Source organism: Ascaphus truei, chromosome 2, assembly GCF_040206685.1.
Source record: "Ascaphus truei isolate aAscTru1 chromosome 2, aAscTru1.hap1, whole genome shotgun sequence".
NCBI classification, from domain to species: Eukaryota; Metazoa; Chordata; class Amphibia; order Anura; family Ascaphidae; genus Ascaphus; species Ascaphus truei.
In genome coordinates this window covers 409,594,474-409,617,715 of record NC_134484.1, presented here as the reverse complement: position 1 = coordinate 409,617,715, position 23,242 = coordinate 409,594,474, and the positions used below count along the sequence as shown (strand labels likewise).

Genomic DNA, 23,242 nt, shown 5'->3' with positions numbered 1-23,242 from the left:
TGTCGATGCGGTCTTGGCGCTTAGAATCTCCTGACCTGATTGGCAGATTGGTTTCTTATAGGATTTTCAGTCCCATTCACAGAACGCTATAGCCAATCAGCGCGTGGGAATTTTCCAACCAGCCTATCACAGATTTGCCGGTACTCTGAAGCCGGGCGGGCACTGATTTCAATTCTGCTACGGGCATGCGCCAACCTGGCACGTCGGCCACTTAGCATATTGAACCCCCCGTTGTGCCAGGCTCGTCAGAGTCTGGGGCGGGGCAAATGGTTGCCGGATAGCCCTTATTCATGTCAGGACGTGGGTACTTGAGTGTAACTCCGGTACTCCGCCCGTCCTAACACCTTGGCATCTCTGAGACTTTCAAGTCCGGGACCCGAACAGACACAGTGGCACCAAGCCTGGTGGCCATCTGGTCTCTCGGAACCAAGGACTTGGAAATTCCCCAGTTCATATACAGGGCATAAACATATACACCGTTGTACACCATGTAATAAAAATCTTACAAAATTCTTCTAAGTCCCTCATCCCCTAGAATCGGCTGAAAAGATGCGCACGTTCATTTTCAGCACTCCTAGACCTTCCTATTAGAAGTTTAATAAATAATAATGCTTAGGTTCATTTTCAGGGTTGCTTCACTTGTACCGAAGCTGGAATTAGAAATAATTTTACTCCCGCAACCTTCTACATGGTTGGAGACACTCCAAACCCCTATACCGGGTATACTGTACCGTGGGGGGCTCCCCCTAAACTAGGGACCCCTGACTATACCCGGGATACACAAATCCCTATGCCCCTTTTTACCTTTCTGGTCGGTGCTGAAGCAGGGACTCCTGGTGGTGAGCTGCAAGAACGTTTTCAGGGTAGGATTTTGAACGGAGCATTGTGCTTCAAGGTGTCCGACAATCTGACCTGATTCACGGCTACCTTTTAGGGGGTATCCAGTAACTCTGTACCCCCGCTTCATAGCCACAATCTGAAAAGACTTTCTCCGCAAAACTCACCCTGAAACTCATAGCCTAGCAATCTCTGCTTGCTGGCACTCCTGGAAAGGCAAAAACACTAAAATTCTTTGTCGCATATTTTCATACAATGCATAGCAGTACATACATGACAGCCAGGTCCAAGAGCTGAAACTCTAGGACCTCACAACGTGACTCAGGTGCAACCAAGTGGGCTAGACCTTTATTAGTGAGCCTGATAACCCCCTCACCGTCACAACCAGCAACATATTGATTTACAAAGCACTGCTGGTCCCTCTGGCAGTGAGACGGACAAGGGAGATGAGAAAACATAATATCTGATGTATTGATATAGCCGTTCCGGACATATCGCTTGTACCTCGCATGGCCATCCCTCCTTGTCCACCCACTCCCTGTATAGACTGTTATTGTGATGCACGGCTCAAATGATCCAAAGAACATCTATAGTATTTTCAGTGGCAATTACAATTACCCTCATTTATTTGCCTAAGAGAAAAACTTGATGGCAGGCAGTTTAGAAACCAGCTCTGCTTTGGGTGAAGAATCTTTGCTTATGGTGCCGTTCATTCCCTGTGGTCGAACTGCGAAGCTTTCAGAAATGAAAGATAAACATCTTTGCAAACGTGTTCTATATATGTATTTAAAACAAGGAGATGTCACAGATTTTTAAAGACGAAATGCAGAGGTTTTAGTGCTTTTCCGCCATTTCCTCTTCTCGCGTCAATTTTGCATATTTGAACATTATAAGCAGTCATTTTCGGCTGGGCACAAATTCATTTGAAGTTCTGCGCCGAGTTTTTCTGTTTTCTGCAGATGCAGTGTTAAATTCTTTATTTTACTGAATCACGTTGTTTTTGGTGCATTTAAATACCACACACTGTGGTGTACAGGCAAAACATTGTGCCCAGGATGTAAACCACAAACCAGTTTTTATAACCACAGACTTAATACCTGGAGAAGAAAAAAAAAAATCAGCTGCAAAAGCAATTACAAATGCCAAGTATGCAAACTGATCTTTTCTTATTGTACACCCCCAAAAAATAGGGAAAAAAAAAAAACCCCAGAACAAATATGTATATAATTTGTTTATTTAAAAAAATCAGCAATACTAAAATATGCATCCAGATTTACTGAGCAGGAATAACCTTTGGCAACACATTTCCAGCTTGCACTACAAAACACACGGCTTCTGGGATGGACCGCAGCCTGCAAAACGCATTAGCTTTCAGACAGCATTTAGCATCAGGCACATTTCCCAGGATTTACGCAACTGCCGTTTCCTTAATAAGACATTTTATTGCTATATTTGTCATTTAGACGGCATACCTATTATATATTTTCAATAGGCCTTCTACTTCGTGTTATAATCTGTCCACCTTTTTTCACTACCTAGCAAAAAAAAAAAAAAAGCACAATATATTATAGGGCAGGCATGTTTTTAATCAGTATTTTATAAGGCGCATGTGTTTTTCGGCATTATATAACCCATTCAACGTCCCCCGGGTCACACAGCTAAAAGAAAACTGCCAAGCACGTGATTATTAGTTGAACGCAGGTTGTGTTGGGCAGCGGAGAGGTGCTTTAATTAGCAGACATGCCAGGATCATTATCCCTTTTGTGATGTGTTGCATTAATAATAATAATAATAGCATGTTCTTGTATAGCACTGCTAGTTTTACGTAGCGCTTTACAGAGACATTTTGCAGGCACAGGTCCCTGCCCCGTGGAGCTTACAATCTATATTTTTGGCGCCTGAGGCACAGGGAGATAAAGTGACTTGCCCAAGGTCACAAGGAGCTGACACTGGGAATTGAACCAGGCTTCCCTGCTTCAAACACCGTGCCAGTCAGTGTCTTTACTCACTGAACCACTCCTTCTCTCGCTTAAATGAGCCACTAATCTTGAGATTCGAAAAAAGACATCACTCTCCTCTTAATTTGTTAAGCAACTGTTATTCGTAAAATGAGTCTTCAGTAAATGAAAAATGTCCAAGAGGCTTATTCTATATCCACTGGTTGCTTTGGCGGATACAGAATAAACCCTTAAATGTTCTACAGAAGTGTGTGTGTGTGTGTGTGCGCGTGTGTATACATATACACACGTATATATAAAACAATGTAGGACGAAATAGATGCTCACAGGTCTGGTCCAGTGGGGGGGTTGGGGGGGGGGGAACCTTAATTTATGCAAACATTTCAGTTCTAACAAAGGATCATTCAATAAACTGTAATTTTACTTGACCAGATCTGAGAGATCCTATTTTTTCCTACATTGTATACACACACACACACACACACACACACACACACACACACACACACACACACACACACACACACTAATGACAGCCAGATGTAACGCAGCCAAAAGGGACAGGAGACTGCAGAGGTAAAGCAGAGCAACATCTGAAAGCCAAATAAAACCACATATGGTTACACCATTACTAAAAATAGCATATTTAGACAGAGAAATCTTGCTTTCGACACTATGAAGCATTCTAACTTGGATCAAATAAAATCTGAAAAAACAAATGACTTTTCAAGAGAAGATAAAATAAATAAATGGAAAAAGTGGAACAAGAGGCTGAGATCGGTAGTGAACCTCCCTTCCTCCGTGGTCTAGGACGGTTGATCGCGGACAAATCGCCATCGCTACCCCGCCTCAATAACTACCCCCCCCCCCCCCCGGCACCGTACAGCTGCACTAGAGGTGGTAGGGACCCGCAGGGGAGAGTTTTAGGAGAGGGCACGGGTGGGCTGGCACATTTTTGGCTGGAGGACAAGCATGGTCCACCAGCCCAGATATTACGCAACCTCACAAACGTAACAGATAATATACACAAAACCATACATGCGCACACACACACACACACACACACACACACACACACACACACACGACACATGCACCATGCCCACACAAATACACACAGTCACAGCGTGACCACAAAGCAGCACCGGGCATGGAAGCATGCGGGGGACAGCTGTTGCCATTCATGGCGGTGACTAACAGGTCAGTCAGCGCTGAGCCCAGTACAGGGGTTACATTTTAGGTGCTACATTTTTCTACCTGTTATATACATATGTAACACCCCTATGTATACACATATTCCCCCTGGTGGATATAAGGAGTTAACCTGCTCTGCATATCCCAATGTCAAGTGTATTAATGGACATGCCCTCCGAACAATGGCTGTGAGCAGAAGAACTAAGGCAGCGTCCATGGCTGGGCTGACCGTGCGGAAGCATGCGCACGCTGACCGATCAAACTGCCCAAGGCAGTGATCGCTTCCGTGCAGCCACACGTGTGCAAGAAATCAGTTCAAACTGATTTCTTGGGGCGACAAGCCAGTCACGTGAGCGGTTCACCCAATGAGGGCGAACCTGCTCCGTGACATCACTGGCACACCCCAGACACGCCCACAGACGGCTCGTGTAAGCTGGGCTTTGAAGCTGTGAGAAAACCAAGTGAGAAAGCATCCAAGGGATCGCCCTTGCAATGCATCAGTATCCTTTCCAAGCACACAGCCAGTACCATCCTCTGAGAAGTATCAGGCCTGCAACGTTTTTAACACGCAACTCTGCACGAGCTCCATCGCTGTGCCAGCTGCAACAGTGGCCCATTACTGCAACAGTGGCTGCACAAGGGCCCCAGAAACTGAATAAGTGACACAGTGGGACATTTCCACAGCGAGGTCTATTATACCATATGTATAATTACAATAAGTGTCGTTTTTTGTTTCCCTTGATTTTGATGGCCAATATATGCGATTCCTTTGTTCCCTACCTATAAAAAAAGTACTGTTATTCATAATGTACGTGTCCCATTGTCCGACTCAAGTTCTTTACAGGCTGAATATTTGCTCTATGGCACAGGTGAGCTAAGGGCCCACCCTGGTATATACTTATTAATACATACAGGGAAATAAAAAGAGGTATAACATATTAAACATTTAAACAGGGGTGAATAAAATAATTAAAAACAGGAGCAAGCCAGGATTTTTGGGCACCGTCGGCTGCGCGTGTGTGTGTGTGAGACAGACATGCGTGCAGACACCTCACTCAAACTCCTCCCCTACCTTCAGCCACAAATGATGAGAATTGGGCAGTCACAGAATGCTCCCTCCCCCTCCCGTCCCTCGCTGTCCTCCGCTCTCGCCGGCTCCGCGCACTGTGCTCACGGACCTGGCTGCCACTCGGCTTAAAGGAAGATAGGTTGATGTTCCCAGTCACAGTAACGGACAAATCTGTCCGCACTGTGCTGCAGAGGACAGCGGGGACGTGGCGGGGGTTAAAATAACCCTGGCTACATTTGTATACATGGTGAACTGTTATCCTCTATTACAGCGGTGCGCAAACTGGGGGGCGTGGGATTTTCTAAGGTGGGGCGCGTGGTTACAGAGACCCCCGAGCTTTTCCCCCAGGCATGTAAATTAAATGTCGAGGGAGGCGCGAGGCCTCTGCAACTTCAATTACCTGCTCTCAGCCAGCTCTTCAGTGACACGGCGTCAAATGGCAACACATCACATGACATTGTGACGTCATATGACGCATGGAGCCCGAGAGCAGGTAAGGAGGGGTGGACATAGGCAAGGGGGATCGGAGACAGGGTGGGCGCGAACTTAAAAGTTTGCGCACCGCTGCACTATTACATTGCACAGCCTCTATGCCACTGAAAACACTTCCTGTAACAACAGAACACATCCAAGATAAAATCTCTGAAACAGATGCAGCTTCTCGCTGTGCATAAAGTGACACAATCAATAATTCAGGGTCTCATAGGGACCTTCTTTATGGGTCATTAATGGAGGGGGGGGAGGGAGATAAAGGTCATTACCGAGATCACAAACAAAGTTTTAATTAAAGGCTACGGTATTTGTCATGTGTGTGCGTGCACCTCTTTCAAGCTTTGGCTCCCATTGTTGTTATTGCATAACTAGCTGCCCAAACATGAGAAGTGGGGTCACAAGCACAAGGCGTATTACTAGTTTTCTTATGCCGACAGTGGTTCAGATTAGTTATTGTAAGACGGATAAGGGAAGTGTGACTGACCTGCCTCCACTCTTACATCTGCTACAGGAATGCAACAGCATTAAGTACATGTTCTTTGTATTGTGTAGTTGCCACAGTGAAATAGCCTCCGTCACTTGATGAAGGCCATCTGCAATTTTTTGGTTAATGTGCAATTGTGCTTTAAAGCTACAATACCACATGCTTTAAAAAGAAGGGGGGGGGGGGGGGGGAAAGCCGATTATAGATTTCAAAATGAAATCTACAATTAGAGAAATAGTGCTCTAAAAAAAAATGACGCAATAAAAAAACAAAAGAAGTGCATACTCCTGTAGTGTTATCCAGTTTTAATATCAGTAAAATTAGAGACATATAAGAGACACACTCATGGTATATAAAATAAAACAGATTATCCACGCCGCTTCCCTTTTTTTGGGGCACTTTCAGTTTAAACACATTTTTTTTTTAAACACATTTTTCATACTTTTTGGGGTATTTTATACTCCACGTTTAGATGTTGATGTTTGGAAATGTATTGTTTACACAAAAGTTAGTACAGATCATTTTATCTCTTGCCAGAAAAAAAAATATTTTGCCAGCATACTTTCCTCATTAAGGCAAGATCCAGTAACAGAGGCAGTGTGATTGTATAGCGTGTGCCATTAGTTATCAGGGCAGATGAGTGCTAAGACCAGCACGGGCCAGATTCAGTACAAGGTGCAGTAGCCATTAAGCAGCAATACTACATTCCCCGTTTTTTCTTATTTTTTAATGTAAAAGATGCGACAGTGTGTAATTCTACATTCTTACCTAACCTGGCAATCCTTTGGTGCTCCTGTTATAAAATCTGTAAAAATACTATAATTGTGTGCCTAACAAAATGGCCGCCTTCTAACTTTGTGCTGCAGTCTGTGAAATGCTGCAGCTGAAATGTAACATTTAGATTACTAAGTGTAACACATTGTTAAAGCTTTCAGAGTAATAGACACTAGTCTTCTGTTTGGAACACAGCAACATGTTTTTGATACTTTGTTACCAAAGGGCAGAGCTCAAAAAAAGGTGTGTGAGAGAGCCTGTTTCCAAAAGAGGAAGTGGATGTGACTTTCTAAACTAATCAAAGGATGATTAGTACATTACAAAAACATTTTAATGGCATTAGGAGTTTAAAAAATTCAGACAGTATTATCTAATATTACAGAACTGATTCCCCCCCCCCCCATGTTTTGCTGCTTTAACTCCCATTCATCAGGCGTGCTAGCACTTTTTACAGAATCTAGGTTATCTTTTTGCTTAAATGGCTTTTTTTATTTTCTCATCCAGATAACATACTTCATAACGAAGGCGTCCAGTACTCTGATATTTTCCCATGATTGTTGATTTATTTTTAAAAGGAACCAGAGTAAACTACATTGTAACCATCTATTTCTGCCCTACGCCCCCTGCCTATTCGGTGTGTCCCGTCTAAAAGCTGCGCAGCAAACGTTTTGTACACAGCGTCAGCAGAGATTCCTCGCACTGCCAAACGCTCCCTGTTTATATGGGAAACCCTCAAAATTATCTGAAAAAATATATATAATTTTTACCTTCTCCCTGATCCCAATGCAAGTCAAACGGTGGGAGGTCTCTCCATCTGCATTCCTACAAAGGCTCCCTAAAAAGAGCTTTCAGATGTATGTAACACTAATGTATATAGCACCAACAGTGTATGCCGTGCAAGTGAAGGATAACAAAGCACAGGAAGAGCTTGCCCCAAAGAGCTTACAATCCAAGTGAAATATGGAGACAGTCAGAGTAAAATGATGCCTTTTCTGCAACCCAATACAATGTTTTCATTATATCAGAGACAGACACTTCCAGAATGAATGAATCATACAGAGACCTTAAAGCGCCATACTGAGGAAACCAGTAATGTGAATGCCTGCTTTCTCGTTATTAGACTTCTTGTAACATATCTTGTTGTTCCAACTGGAGCCTCTCTTTGGAGAACAAACAACGGCACATGGGACTTTCCCTCTGACACGCATCAGTAGAGAAGTACTGAAAAACAATGATTATTCTGAAATGTGATATATACACAAACAACTGGCACCGAGCAGATTTGTTTTTATCCCTGCTGGTAAAAGAGCGAGAGAATTATATAACATGATGTGCTCAGAATTCTGATCGGATTTCAGACCACTCAGCACAGCCTCGCTGTTTTATTTTTATCAGTCTCTCCAGAAACCAGTCCAACAAGCAAAAAGTGGATCCGTCAACGCACGTAAGAAACTGCAGATCTATATGCATAATTTAAAATTGTTGGTCTACAACAGCATTTTGAATGCAGAGAATGGATCTGGGCTTCAAGTGTTAATGCTGGTCTCACTTTGGACTCCACAGAGTAGGATGCGTTATCTTCTACTGACAGACTAGATATTTCACGATGACAAAAAATTCCAGAGATATATGGTATTTCACCACTAGGTAAGCATACAAAGTATCTCCACTCGGTCCTAATTTAGTGATGTTTGCAAGTGTGGATACTGCCAAATGCATGATGAGATAGTCTGATGAATATCTTTGAAATAAACTAAACATTGAAGTATGGTTTTCCAAAGGCACTTTATGAATCTAATGAATGCGACATACAGGGGTCAAAAAAAATATTACTTACCTGTGTCCACTATTGAAGGCCACTCACCCACCCATGGGGGCCAGCGCAGGTAAGACTGCAGCTAGTGGAGAACATCTTCGGAAGCAAAGCTAAAAAAGTACTGCTCGGCTTCCCAAAGTCACTATGCAAGGCATTGTGGGGGGCGACTTTGGGAACCAAAGCAGTGATTGACAGCTCCTCTTCTGAAGATGTTCAGCTGCCGGATTCTTTCGGTTCCACATCGCCTACAATTTTACACATGACTCGGGAGTGTGTTTTTCGGGCACTGAACGTATATAAATACATTCAAAGGGGAGCAAACACCCCTCCGGGTTACACAATCTGATGTTCTGAGGATCTCACAAAGAAACATACACGATCTGTAGAAATGCCCGACATCTACAGATTGGTTAAGTTCCACCTGCACGGCTACTCTTGCTGTGACTGTGCCACATCATGATGATCACAGTTTGGATGGTTGTTTGGGGAGACGCAGCTGAACGCAGTCACACCAGCAATGTTCGCCCAGAAATTCCAAATGTTCCAATCTTGTAGATGTCAAGCATGACATAGGAAGGAATAACTAGCAAAGCTACTTTGTAACCTCTTCAAACAAGTGGCACTCCTACTGTGCCATCATCCCACTAGGCCAGTTAATATCGTTTAGAAAATCCATTCCACAAAAGGAACGTCAAATGTTCTAGTAAAATTATTCCGAAAACAAATTATACCTTCAACAGATGGTAAGACTAGCAATTATTTTATTTTTTTACAAGGTGGTTTAGTATTCAAACTATTACCGCAGAGTTTTTTTTTATTTATTATTTTTTTTACCTCCAACTGCTTTGATCATCAAGTTCGTCAGCCACCTCCTGTTTTTAGTGATTATTACAAAAATGCATCCTTTTCTACAAGAAGCCGTGTGCTGCTTCCAACCTAAAATAGGGATCCATATGGTTTCCACAAAAGGATCTGTACAGAGATTTTCTTTTTACTTCTAATGAAGGGAACTACATGGCTTCCAATGTTTATATACTAAAAGATCCAATATACAAGTCTGATATTTGTTGGTTTGATGGTGGTACCTTTATATATAGGCTAATATTAACCATAATTGTTTTTTTTATTTTTTATTAATTAATTACGTTTTGCTGGCATGTTGGTAAATATTTCATTTTTATTTAGTTTTTACTTAATTTGCAGTACAGTATATTTTACACGAAGAAAAGTGATCCATTATCTATACCATGTGACCTGAGCCCATAATATTTTTATTGTTGCACTGGGAGAGAAAAAAAACAACTGTGCCTTTCATCTGCTATCTCTGGCACTAAAATTGTTTAATGTTATTTGCTTAATAGAATTCAGTTTCCAGCATTACAATGTGCAATCCACCAACTGAGTTTAATAAATATACATTTTTTGGTCTACTTCAACTTTATATAAACATATCTAAAGGACCCGATATCAAAGGAAGAATCCTGGGGTCTCAGCATTCTAATTGTGCATTTTTAACGCAAGTATTTCCTCGTTATGCTAATGTCTTGCAATGGTCCTGCTGGTACGGTAGTGTTCCTTCATTACATGTGAAATCTTCAAACAAGGCTTTGTCCATTTATGCATCTTCATCAGACCATTAGCCTTTCCAAACACTAACGGAAATTAAGCATTACAGAAAATTTGCTGAACTATATTGTCCATATATTGTCCTACAAAACAAATTCAAGCCAGTTATACTTTCCCTGTAAATGATTCGAGCCACAAGGTTTTCCCCTCTGTGCTTTGGAATATTGTTCCACGCAAAAAAACATAATAAAGTGTTAATGGAAGATCTTACTTTTCAGGACACAAAATAGTCTGTAGATTTGACCAAAAGTTTAAAATATTGTGGTTCGTATTCCCCTGGATCTAATTGTGTGAAAAATGCTATATGAAAAAAAATTGGGGGGGGGGGGGGGGAGGAGAGAGAGATTCAGCTATAAAGAAAACAGTGTTCTAAGGTTCCATGTGTTTTAAGTCATATAGAAGCAACATAAAAAAGATATACGCACCTTGAAATCCTGAGACTATCTGCACAATGTCCTCATACACCATTAGTGTGGCCGAACGCTCGGGAAGTAATCCAAGACTTAGAGAGGAGAACACTGAAAGGAATACAGGTCAGTGGTAAGTACAGGGAGATGGATACATCACCCCATAATTATAGGACAAAGCGCAACTCGGCTACACATACACACTGTAGTTACGGGTTATTGAGCAATACAATATTAATCTCTCCAATGAAGAGTTCAAACTGCAATGTTTTCAGGTCAATTGTGGTCATTCCAGGTTCAAAAATTGTTCAGGAAGGTTTGGCCTGGTTTTGTTTAGAAGTTTTTGAGAGCTAAAACAAAATAGGAAACGTGCCTACCGATAATTTGGTTTCTTCACGTCCTCTATCGCAGGGTGCATATCTCATTGCTGTCTGCCATAGAGGACTTGAAGTAAACTATAACGATTGGGCAAAAAAAAGCTAAATAAATAAAAAAGTTAGAATAATTTGCAAGCTAAAAAGGTTTATAGATTTTATGGTTACTGCCCTGTGAAAATGTTTTTATTGGCAATGCGTGCAAATGTATTGGGATATGTTAGGAGATGAGAATGTCCGAAGCCAAGGGTTCGATTGTCTTTGTCTCGCTGCTATTGATTGAAGTTGTACAATATCATCTAATTGAAGCAACTATGTGATTAATGAGATCATTACTATATTCATTCATTTTAAATCAACATACTTCGTAAATGCTGAAATCAAATGTACAGCTGTTTACAATAGATTACTGAAAATATGTTATCAGGACAGATACATAACTTCTGTGCTTAATTACGAGGTTATACATACAGCTAAAGTATATATTGTGACGTCACGCAGGTCCAAAAAACACTGCTATTAAATATCACTATAAAGTAAGTCAGGAATATGCTCTGCCACAAGAATAAACTTGCAAAACTGCATTTATTGCAGGGAGGAAACACACACAAAAAATATAGAAAGCCATCAAAAATGATTAACAATGCTGCATCGTGTGTTTCAAATTGGTATTTGACGTTTCCAGTCTGGGAAAAAGAAAAAAAGGAAAAAAATAACCACAATTTAACCTACTGTTGCATTGTTTTTGAATACAGGATTGTGTTATTCAGACACAGCAATGTATAAGGCCCCTATGGGATCCATCCACCGGCCTCATGCTGCTGCCATTTACACAGCGGGTACCAACATCACACAGATACAAAGATAACCTCCACAAGGATGCAAGACCTGCTCTTAGCCTCAATAACAAGGTTATATGAGAATGACTGTTTCCTTTCACAGCAAATAAACATATCAATTGCATGTCATATACACTGCAAAATACCTAGCACTGCCATCTAGGCCGATCCAGCAGGGAAAAAGATTACATGCGCAATAAATGGTACACAAAAAGGACCTACAGATGTAGTGGGACTTGCTGTCCCTGGAACTGCGGATGAAAGACCTTAAAGCTGCCGCACCAAAGATAGACAGGGGGGGGTGGGGGGTGGGGGGTGGGGTTTCCATGTTCCTAAAGTGAACCCCCCGCAGTGATAATCCTCCAGCATTGGGTGAGCCGCGGTCATGCTACATCTGTGGCTGAATTATTGGCAGTGATGTTTTATGGAAAAGTACATATATCACGATGCATAGAGGTAGCCCACACATCACAGGCCATCAAACCACAGTTACTGTTCAAGTCTAATTTTGGCATAATTTGTGATATTTTATTGCAGCATAGTGGCAGAAAATCCATTTTACATAAAACTTCCCCCTGGCGATGTTGTTTTTAAACCCTTTATGCCCCTAAACCAGAGGTCGCCAACTCCAGTCTGCAAGGGCCACCAAAAGGTCAGGTTTTCAGAATATCCCTGCTTCAGCACAGGTGGCTCAGTCAGAGTGACTGCACCACCTGTGTTGTTTTCAGGATATGTTGGTGGCCCTTGAGGACTGGAGTTGGACACCTCTGGTTTAGATCCAGTATTCTAGCAATCAAAGTGTCACTAGACATGCTGGCTCCAGGTTATCACTATAAGAGCAGCGATATGGCTCTGGATGACTCCCCATTGTCATTAGTAGAGGAAGTCTGCAGAAAATCAAGTGGCCCTTCCAGGAATTGTACAGAGGGAAGAGAAGGGTTAAACATCACTAAGATTGAACACGTCACTACCAATTAGTTCACGTTGGTCTTGCATATCGCAAATGCTTATTTTATGTAATTTATCAGCGATTTTCAGTGTTGGACAGTGAACAAATATTTTCGTTTGTATCTACTGGCATGTTTTGAGGGATAAGAAATAAAACAAAAAAACACTCCAGCAATTTCCTCACCAGCAAATGTGTGTTTTTTTGATGACAAAGTTTGTTGTTTAATATCCTAAAAGGTGCAGAACATTTTTATCGTGGCGGCCCACCCTAGAACTACAGCAAAGTATATTTAGAAGGTTAAATGTAGGTGACAGACCCATTAAATATTTAAACTTTAGGTTTCCACAGAATCAAAGGCGTTTGTAATTTGGTAACACTACTAGCCAGTAGATGGGCAACTTTGTTTCATAAGGTGAAGCGAGATGGCAAAGATAAAAATCAAGAATATAATGACACCTTACCAGGCAATCTCAGTGGTCTCCAGGGTGCAGAATTTGGCACATAGGCATGTTTGGTGGCTGTAACAATCAGCTGACTGCCCAACTTATACTGGAGCTTAATTAACGCTGTCCCATCAGGTCCTGTGGTCCCAGATGCAGCAGACACCTGGTTGGCGAATATCTCTATGATGGCTTCACTCAATGGCTGGTGCGTGCTGGCATCACTAACTTGGACTTTCAATGTCACCTCTGTAAAGACAAGACAATACATCCATTAATTCTTCAAGAAAGCCCCTGTTGATAGTGTAAGGGTCAAAGGACAACTAACAAGTGGTACACTGGAGGTTAGCCAACAGCATTGGGCAGCTGTTTCCAGGTACAAGCTTTAAGGGCAGCCATGATCTTGAAACTTGTAGTTTATTTTTAGGGCTGTTGAAGGCTCCTAATGATTTTATTAGAGGACTACATTTTACTGCTTTAACTGGGATATCCAGTGAGAGACCAAGTGCTGTGAACACCTATTACCTTGCTTTATAAAATAAACACAATATTGTTTGTGTACCATAACCATAGGTCATGCAGATGCTCAGATAACTGACTTAATACAGCTGAACCCCGTTATAACGTTGTGCTCGGGGTCCACATAATGAGATCGCGTTATAACCGGATCGCCTTATAACCGGGATCGTGAAATGACCACCACGATCAGCGAGGACTTACCCGGCATCTGCAGCTCTCCTCTCCCTGTTTCATCAGGCTGCTTCCACGTGCCTGGCTTTCAATTTGACGTTCGAGCGCAGAGGATGGTCACATATCCCTTCTCTGACCAATGACAGCCCCACAGTGAATACATTTTATATAATACACATGCAGGAATCAAACCCATGACCCATCATATGCTAGTAGCAATTCTCTAGCTGCTACACCAATGGGTTGGTGTGATGAATCTGACTCTATAAAATACAATTAACATCTACTGCACAATGCAATGCAATAGATGTTAAGTTTATTTATAAAGTCAGATTCATCACAGCAACCATGTGGTGTAGCAGCTAGAGAATTGCTACTGACATATGAAGGGTAATGGGTTCGATTCCTGCATGTGTATTATATCAAATGTATTCACTGTTGGGCTGTCATTGGTCATAGAAGGGTCATGTGACCCTCCTCTGCGCTCGAAAGTCAAATTGAAAGCCACGCAGCCTGATGAAGTAGGGAGAGGAGAGAGCTGCAGAGAGGAGAGAGCTGCCGATCCCGGGTAAGTCAATAAAGCATTGAACGTTATTAAAAAGAAAAACCCTTGGAGATGTTTATAAAAATCGGGAGCCACACTCAGACCACGTTGTAGTGGATCGCACTATAACGGGGTTGAGCTGTAATTGCTTCAAGTATTTGTAATGATATAAAACTCTATTGTATTCATTTTTAGCATATGGTAAATATTTCAAAGTTCTAATAGCTGTATTGTACAAGAGACAGTGTTTTGAAAGCCATGTACATGAGAATTTTAACTATGAAGAACTTGCACGTTGATAAATTCAAATCTATTGCAACCTGCAAAGCAAATGGTAAATATAGATAATTCCTGAAATGTGTGTGTGTGTGTGTGTGTGTGTGTGTGTGTGTGTGTGTGTGTGTGTGTGTGTGTGTGTGTGTGTGTGTGTGTGTGTGTGTGTGTGTGTGTGTGTGTGTGTGTGTGTGTGTGTGTGTGTGTGTGTGTGTGTGTGTGTGTGTGTGTGTACTACTTCTCATGCTATGAGAAATCCCAGGCTAGAGAGGTCTCTTGAAGCAGTGGTGAAATGTTTAAGCTGCAAAGTATAATACTGTACACGGCATTTGGGAACCTTGAACATCACCGGGTAAAAATTTAAGTGGGGTCTCAAAGAGTGCAGGTTTTCACCTGAAATAATTACAAGTCACGTAATTTTTCAGTCTTTGTGGTTTCTTGGAAACCTTGGAAGCCAAGTCTTGTCTCTAGGCAGAAAATGGGTTAACAATATTTGGACACCTTAGGACCTAAGGCTTAGGTTAACATTTCTTACCGATTACCACTGCAGCATTAATAAGTAGTGTCTATGCAAATAAGATGTTTAGAATCACTTATTTTCTCACATTACATGTAAACAAGTCACAGATCGTGGTGAAGTAATACACACGAAGATTTAAACCCCGTCAACCATGATGCTTTTTAGCTGCAAAAATTAGTACATTTTATCTGCAGAAGTGCCAATCAAGAGCAGCAAAAGTGAATTGTGTGTGTGTAATATATATTATATACTAGCTGATATACCCGGCGTTGCCCGGGATTTAATTTTCCCGCTCCCCTCTCTCTTTCTCTCCAGTTCACCCTTGCATCTCACATCACTCTCCCCCTTGCACCCCACCTCATTTTCCCCCCCTGCACCTCACTTCACTTCACTTCACTTCCCCCCCTGCACCTCACCTCACTTCCCCCCCTGCACCTCACCTCACTTTCCCCCCCTGCACCTCACCTCCCTTTCCCCCCCTGCACCTCACCTCCCTTTCTCCCCCTGCACCTCACCTCCCTTTCCCCCCCTGCACCTCACCTCCCTTTCCCCCCCTGCACCTCACCTCCCTTTCCCCCCCTGCACCTCACCTCACCTTCCCCCCTGCACCTCACCTCACCTTCCCCCCTGCACCTCACCTCACCTTCCCCCCTGCACCTCACCTCACTCCCCCCCTGCAACTCACTCTCCTCCCCCCCTGCAACTCACTCTCCTCCCCCCCTGCAACTCACTCCCCCACCGCACCTCTCTCCCCACCCCCCCTGCACCTCACATCACTCTCCCCACCCCACATCACTGTCCCCACCCCACATCACTCTCCCCACCCCACATCACTCTCTCTCTCTCTCTCACCCCCCCCCTGCGCATGAGGCAGCAGTTGGCGGGTGGAGGGTGTGAGGCGGCGGGGCAGGTGGAAGGTGTGAGGCTATGCGGAAGGTGGAGGGTGTGAGGCGCGAGGGGTGGAGGTTGTGAGGCAGCGGTTCTCCCGCTAGGGTGAGAGAGTGGAGGGCGCAGTTGTCCCGCTGGTGTAGGCACGGCGGGTGGAGTGTGAGAGTGAGGCGGGATGGTACCAGGTGGTCCGCGGTGTGAAGAGGCTGTGAGGGTGAGGTGTGCGCAGCCCTGTTTGTGATGTCACCCCACCCCGCAGGCCAAATCATAGCGCGAGCCACCGCCAACCAATCAGCAACCGCATAAACCCACTCAAACAATTTTTCAGTTTTAGATATATATATTATATCTATATATCTATAGATATATTAAAGATTATCACTTCTGAGCACATTCACATGTCTAAGACAGGTCTGCAACCCTGCCTTTTAACCATCATCACCAAGCATACAGTGATCCCACTGCAGCAAGGGATTCTGGGAAATGACATGCAAATGAGCACACAATGTGTCACCTTTTGCCTGGAATATCCATTCACATGGAGCCCATATAAGCTGATGCATCACCGTTCACACAGCTTTTAAGCACAGCATGGGACTAGCAAAGCAAGTACAAACCACTCACATACATGTTTCAACCTTGATGGGTATCATCAGTGTCAGGTTGGTTTATACTTGCTTTGAAATATTCCTAGGCTGGGTATGTTTACCATATCACATTTTAAGTTGCCTTTTTCACCCACCATAACTTTAAATGTGATATATATATATACACAGTTGTGTGAAAAAGAAAGTACACTCTCTTTGAATTCTATGGTTTTACATATCAGGACATAATAACAATCATCTGTTCCTTAGCAGGTTTAAAAATGAGGTAAATACAACCTCAGATGAACAACACATGACGTATTACACCGTGTCATGATTTAACAAAAATAAAGCCAAAATGGAGAATCTATGTGAGAAAAACTAAGTACACCTTATGATTCAATAGCTTGTAGAACCACCTTTAGCAGCAATAACTTGAAGTAATCGCCAATTGAGGGGAAGGGCATTCTAGAGGTGCGGGGCAGTCAGCGAAAAAGGTTTAAGGCGGGAGAGGGCTTTAGATACAAAGGGGTAGAAAGAAGACATCCTTGAGAAGAACGCAAGAGTCGGGATGGTGCATAATGAGAAATTAGGGCTGAGATGTAAGGAGGAGCAGAAGAGTGTAAGGCCTCGTTCAGGGTGCTGGCTTCGGAGGGAGGGCGTGCTGACGTGCTTGCTGCAGTGAGAAACAAAGTATTCAATTTGAATACTTGTTTTCAAGGTAGCTACTGCCCTGCCTCCGAAGCCAGGCGTTGCCGCTGACGACAGCTCAGTAAACGAAAATTTCGTTTCTTTGAGCTGAAGCCGCGTCACAGGGACCAAGGCAGCCAATGAAATCATTCTTCAGAATGATTTCATGGCTGCAGCTTGGATACTTTAACCCGGCAGCCTGTAGCCCCGCCCCCTCCCCAACGCTGAAAAGTCAGCTGGGGGATAATCACATGTCGCCAGCAAACTCCCAGCACTGCCTCCCGCACGCCCGCCCTCCGAGTCCTCAGCTGCCTTCCTGAACGAGCCCTAAAGCTTTAAAAGTGAGGAGGAGAATTGAGTGTGAGATGCGGGATTTGATGGAAGCCAGGAGAGTGATTTCAGCAGGGAAGACACAGACAGATTTAGGAAAGAGTAGAGTGATTCTGGCAGCAGCATTTAGGATAGATTGTAAGGGAGACAGGTGTGAGTCAGGAAGGCCGGACAGCAGGAGGTTACAGTAATCAAGACAGGAGAGAATGAGGGCCTGAGTCAGAGTAATGCAACGCATAATGGGAATAAGCGCTCCACACATAAAAGTAATAGAAAAATGAGTCCCTGTCCCAAAGAGCTTACTATCTAAGTGATTAAATCAATTACTGTTACTAGGTATAGCCCTAAAGCAGGAAATGGTGATATCGCAAATGTGATGCATAGACACGATAAGTAGTGCAGATGCTCCGACACCGTATCAGAGAGAGATGGTCTTTTCTTAGACCAGTTTAGGTTTTATCCCAATACACTTGGCTTTGTATTGCGCTTTACAACAGGTAGGAAAATGGGCAGACCAGGTGGGCTAGGTGGGCCTGATCCAGTCTAAGTCTAGGTTTCTCATCCGCTGTATTTTCAATTGCCTGTACAGTATGGTAAAGCTCAGTGCACATGGATGGCATAATTTTACAACAAAATGATAACAATTCTCATATAAAAAACATACAAACTGACACTAATGTATTCACGTTAAAATGGCAATTAAAACAATGTGCAGGATTAAATAACTGCAGTACACAGAGGAGCCGACGAACAGCTTGTTCTTCCATTTGGATGCATTTGTACTGATCTTAGTAGACAATACTCTGAAGGCAAGAAATGCCTCCAATATACAGTGTAGTGGGTTTGTTAAATCCCGCTAGGGGATAATACTTCTAGCAAATTGGAAGTACAATCTGCAATACTTTACAATGATACATTTTCAGTTAATAGTCCCATTTAACAAGGTTTTTTTTTTCTTGCTTTCAACAGTGTTTCATTCTTGTCCTTGCTATACCATTGCAGAAAAAAAAGCGGCTGAATATTTAACTGTATTTTTATTTAGTCCTGTGAAAAAAATGTGTTAGGATTATTGTAATATTAGCTGCCTTTTTGCCAGTCAGGCAATGTATTTAAGGTGACCTTTAGCAATCCCAAGACGGCTACATTTTGTGCAAGGGTATATTCCCGCACGGCTCATCTATGAGCACGTGACAAGGGGTAATTATATCCCACTTCTCACCTTTGCAAAGGTCCCACAAATTAACAATATATCCCCTGAATCCGTCCCCATATACTAACTGTCACGAACATCACACAAGTGAGCCTGTGACTTAGATATGCAACCGGGGTTAAAACACATGGCTACTCTAGCCAACTCGCCTTTCTCCTCCGCAAGTTACTTTCAATGAGTTCCTATTAACCCCTTACACCATTGTAATCATATCTATATGCGCCCCCCACCACCCAAAACATGCAAATAAAAGATGTAAAATTAATATTTGCCAAGGTCTCAGTGCCTGTTTATAATAGAAAAAAAACTATGCACTTAATACACGAAAATATTGTAGCAAAAGGTGCCCGAAAATGTAGATACCCTCTCCAGAGGGTGCAACAGTTCATTCAGAGCCCAAAGCATCACTTATTAAATATTATAATATAGATAAAAATACAGTGCTTAGATTACAGAAAAAGGAGTACAAGAACATACAACTACAGTAATTGCAGGACAGTTTCTTAAAATAAGAGGATTCAACATTGAATAGAAATCCCTATGCAGTATGTTACCATATGTGATAGGTTTCCTCCCAGAGAGGTCAGTCGCGTAGTAAATCTGAGAAATCACGTGTTTAGTCCAACAAACGCCTCTGTTGAAATCTGATCGTCATAGTCGTGGCTCTGATTTATGTACCATTATTCCCCCATTGAAACATAAACCCACCCGTCGTAAATCAGCTATTAGATTGACAGTTTTACGACAATGAAGGAAAAATAAACCTGCTACGAAGGACGTTTAAATTGTGCTCAGTATATAACCGCACTTTATGTCTCTAATATTTAGAGACGCGTGAATTCCATCAATAGATTCAATAGATTCAGGCGGTCATGACGGACACAACGAGACTAATCACAACCGTCTTAATCCTAAATCTGAGTGACAAATGGATATCTGTCCTCGGCACCTCTTACTCATGCAGTGTGTGGTCTCAGTACATGCCACTCTGTCACAAACACACATGTAACTCTTAGTATGTACAGTAGATAACATCACATGATATTCTCATTTTTAATTAAGTTCTTCACTGAAAGCATACACCGTGTGTCACCTCTCTCTGGCGTGCACCAGTAATTATTCACAAATTTTTAGATTTCTTTGAGGTTGACAGAATCATCTCTGGTTAGCGTTTATGACCTTCTACAAAACACATCACCTTGAGTGGGCCATCCGCAACGGCCCCCCCCAATTAAGTTCTCTTTGAAGCCCTGTACAGACCCAGGAAATGTCTTGACCTGCCATAAACCCAATATATATTGTATTTTTAAACCCAAACCGTATCTTAATTAACCCCTGAAGCATCAGATGGATTAAAATACATAATATCTCATGATATCATCATGACAGTTACGGGCTGCACCTTGTGACCACCCTAGAGCAACCCACACAGAATCAGTCATTGCTGGAGATGAATGCTCTGCTTGAAGTTGAAGACACGCACTACATCTTACTGCAACATTAAATGCCATGTTCTGACAGGACAATTGCCATTATAAAATGTTATTAGTTTTAGGTGAAATGTATTTACAGCACTGTTTTCTGGCCATCCCATGTCAATTAACTCCCAGAATTTCAACACTAGGTTTTTCGCTGTTCATGAATCCAGTGGGTGTTTGGCAGTTTTTCCCCCTATCAGGTCTCTTACGCCCCACCTCCTTATTCAAGTGCACTGGTGTTGTTCTCGTTATAATTTTTTTTCCAGACGGTTTTCTTGTCTGGTTGATGCATCCAGAGGTAACCGACCAGATGTTAGTTGTCGATTGGCTGGCGAAACGGTCTGAAATATAAGGTACTACAACGGTAACCACCCAGTCATAGGATGCCGAGTGTAATATGCCACACTACAAGGTTTTCTGAGATTTGCGCTGCCATTGATTCTGCCGCAGAACACCAAGACAGCCTCAGACTGCATTCGGGTCTATTGTAGAACTAGTTAATAGTCACTTTAAATGGAAATCAAAATTGTTCACCTCATTTGAGCCCTTCTAATCTCTCAGTAGCCTGCCTGGGGCACTTTCACTGGCAGACCACACAAAATGACAAGAGAGAGGGAGACACAAAAAAAGGGATCTCTATACGAGACAGGAGTGGGTCAAAATGGAGGAAACAAGGCTGGAAGGTCTGGCCTCGTCAGTTTTCTCAACTGAACTAACCTGACAGTCAATTGTCGTGACAACACTGGAGGCGCTTGGTGCCTGGAACATGTGTGTTACCTACTGTACATGCTGATGTTACCCGTGGATTATTATCACGCTAACAAAGAGAGAATGCAGGCAGCCATTTAAAACTCCCCAAACCACCACAGATTACATTCTGTAGACGCCCAGTGCTGATTTTATATTTGTTCGTCTTTTTTTTTTTTTTTACTTCAAACAAACTGCTAGAACAGGAGGGACCTGCAGAATATTCGTTTGTGCAATGCAGAGCTAAACTGGTTATAACAAAATGGGACCCCCTCTAATTAGGAAGAGAACATTTGTACGCCAAAAAAAATATTGTTTGCTGAAAAATTTGGTTCAAGGCAGTGCAACACTAACGCAAGAACGTCAGTCGTTCAAACTGTCCACCCACAGCAAATACTTAAGAGTACCGTTGATTTTTCTTTGCAGGTCATATTTTTTTTTGAAAGTGGGGACACTGGGGCGCTACCCAGATGTGCAAATACAATATAACAGGGCGTGAGATACACAGTTATATGATAATGGGTGAACGGCACCAAGACGCCGAAAGTATTAGAAATTATACTGGCCCAAACTGCTGCTCAGCTGAAGGAGAACCTTCCCTGGATCCTCGAATGAAAGATGTACACAAGATAAGAGCGAGCACACATAAAAAACAGAATGATAATGATAATGAGTTAGATGGTGATAAAACAAATGAAATGTTAGAATAGGGTGTTGGAAAAGGATCATACAAATATACACTCACACGGCCAAATGTGAGTGACAGTCACATCTGTTGCAGAGTATTTTTTTTGAAGAAAAAAAAATAGAAAAGTTCAAATGAAATAATGCAAATCCATGTCATTTATATACTACAGATGAAATTTCCGGTTCCGTCTCACCCGTCTCCCGCGTGGGAACCCCGACCTTCACCTGGCTTTTTACAGGCATTTGCAGGAGAACATGCGCAGCGTGGGGGTGTGGGAGCACAAATTACCTCGCGGGCAGCCAGCGCACTGCCCACGGAGCGTTCCTAGAGAGCGGGCGGAACCGGAGACTTGATCTGTATCTCCTAGGTTGGACGAAGATCACATCTAACAAACTTGATAGATTATTTTGCTTGTTTGCCTGAGGTAGTCAGGAAGGGCTGAAAACTAGATGCGCGTTACACAGAATGTTCACTTTAAAGCAGCAACACTACTGTCCAACTTTCTCTCTTATTTCTACGGATACAGTAATGCATGTGACAATGTGTCATTCTACATTCTTACCTAAACTGGCAATCGTTTGATGCTTCTGTTATAAACCTGTCAAAATCATTACTGTGTACCTAACATAATGGCCTGTTTATTCAGTGTAACTCAGCAGCTACAGTGTATCCTTTTATTACTACGGTAACATTATCTATTGTTACAGTTTACCGCTCAAACTGCTGGGAACATTTGTAACAAATGATCCGAAACAGGAAAGTGTTGCAAAGATGTTGATCTGCTTAGGTGGGTTAAAATCTGCTATAGATAGCGACCATGTTTTTTCTGGGACAAATTTAGCGAATGTGCAAACCGCGAGGCCAACAGCGCATGCGCAAATGGCAAGCGCCAATCAGGTGTGCACAGCCGGCAAGCGCCGAAAGAAAACTGACATTATAAAAAATAAAAAGTTGAAGCCTAGGACAAAGCCCCAAAAAATGGGACGTCTGGTCACCCTAGCTATAGAAATCAAAAGGATGATTTAAAAATGGCATTGACAGTTGAATAAAAACAAAATGTGTCACTATCTAATTCTACAAAACTGATGTATTTAGGAAAAAAAAAAAAAACACCATACGATTTCACGTTTTGCTGCTTTAAAGATGAACAGACTTCAGCTCAACAAAGAAACTGTCCGCTCCTCCTCCTGTTACCGTGCACCTCCCAACAATCTACCGGAGACTCTCAAAGCCGCCGCCAGTCTAAGTTCTTTCAAAACTAAAGCTGTCTCACATTTTAATCTGGTCTGTAACCATATACGTGTATAACCCTGTTCATTTAATGTAACCATGTAATGT

The 23,242-nt window shown here is 42.5% G+C and overlaps 1 protein-coding gene and 1 long non-coding RNA gene across 3 annotated transcripts in view; one reads left to right on the top strand and one right to left on the bottom strand.

The window, feature by feature from the left end:
* The window catches only part of FAM171A1 (family with sequence similarity 171 member A1), a 113,168-nt gene that overhangs the window by 37,586 nt on the left and 52,340 nt on the right, over window positions 1–23,242 (bottom strand). For both annotated transcript variants that reach the window (XM_075587423.1, XM_075587422.1), the window contains exons 2-3: window positions 13,281–13,508; window positions 10,676–10,768 (exon numbers count right to left, since the gene is read on the bottom strand). In XM_075587423.1, the coding sequence (XP_075443538.1) occupies window positions 10,676–10,768; window positions 13,281–13,508 (321 nt within the window). The remainder of the gene's footprint in view (window positions 1–10,675; window positions 10,769–13,280; window positions 13,509–23,242) is intronic.
* LOC142487697 (uncharacterized) lies at window positions 7,661–12,155 on the top strand. Its single transcript, XR_012799283.1, has 3 exons — window positions 7,661–8,252; window positions 8,372–8,455; window positions 11,787–12,155. It is a non-coding gene; the product is annotated as an uncharacterized LOC142487697 (long non-coding RNA).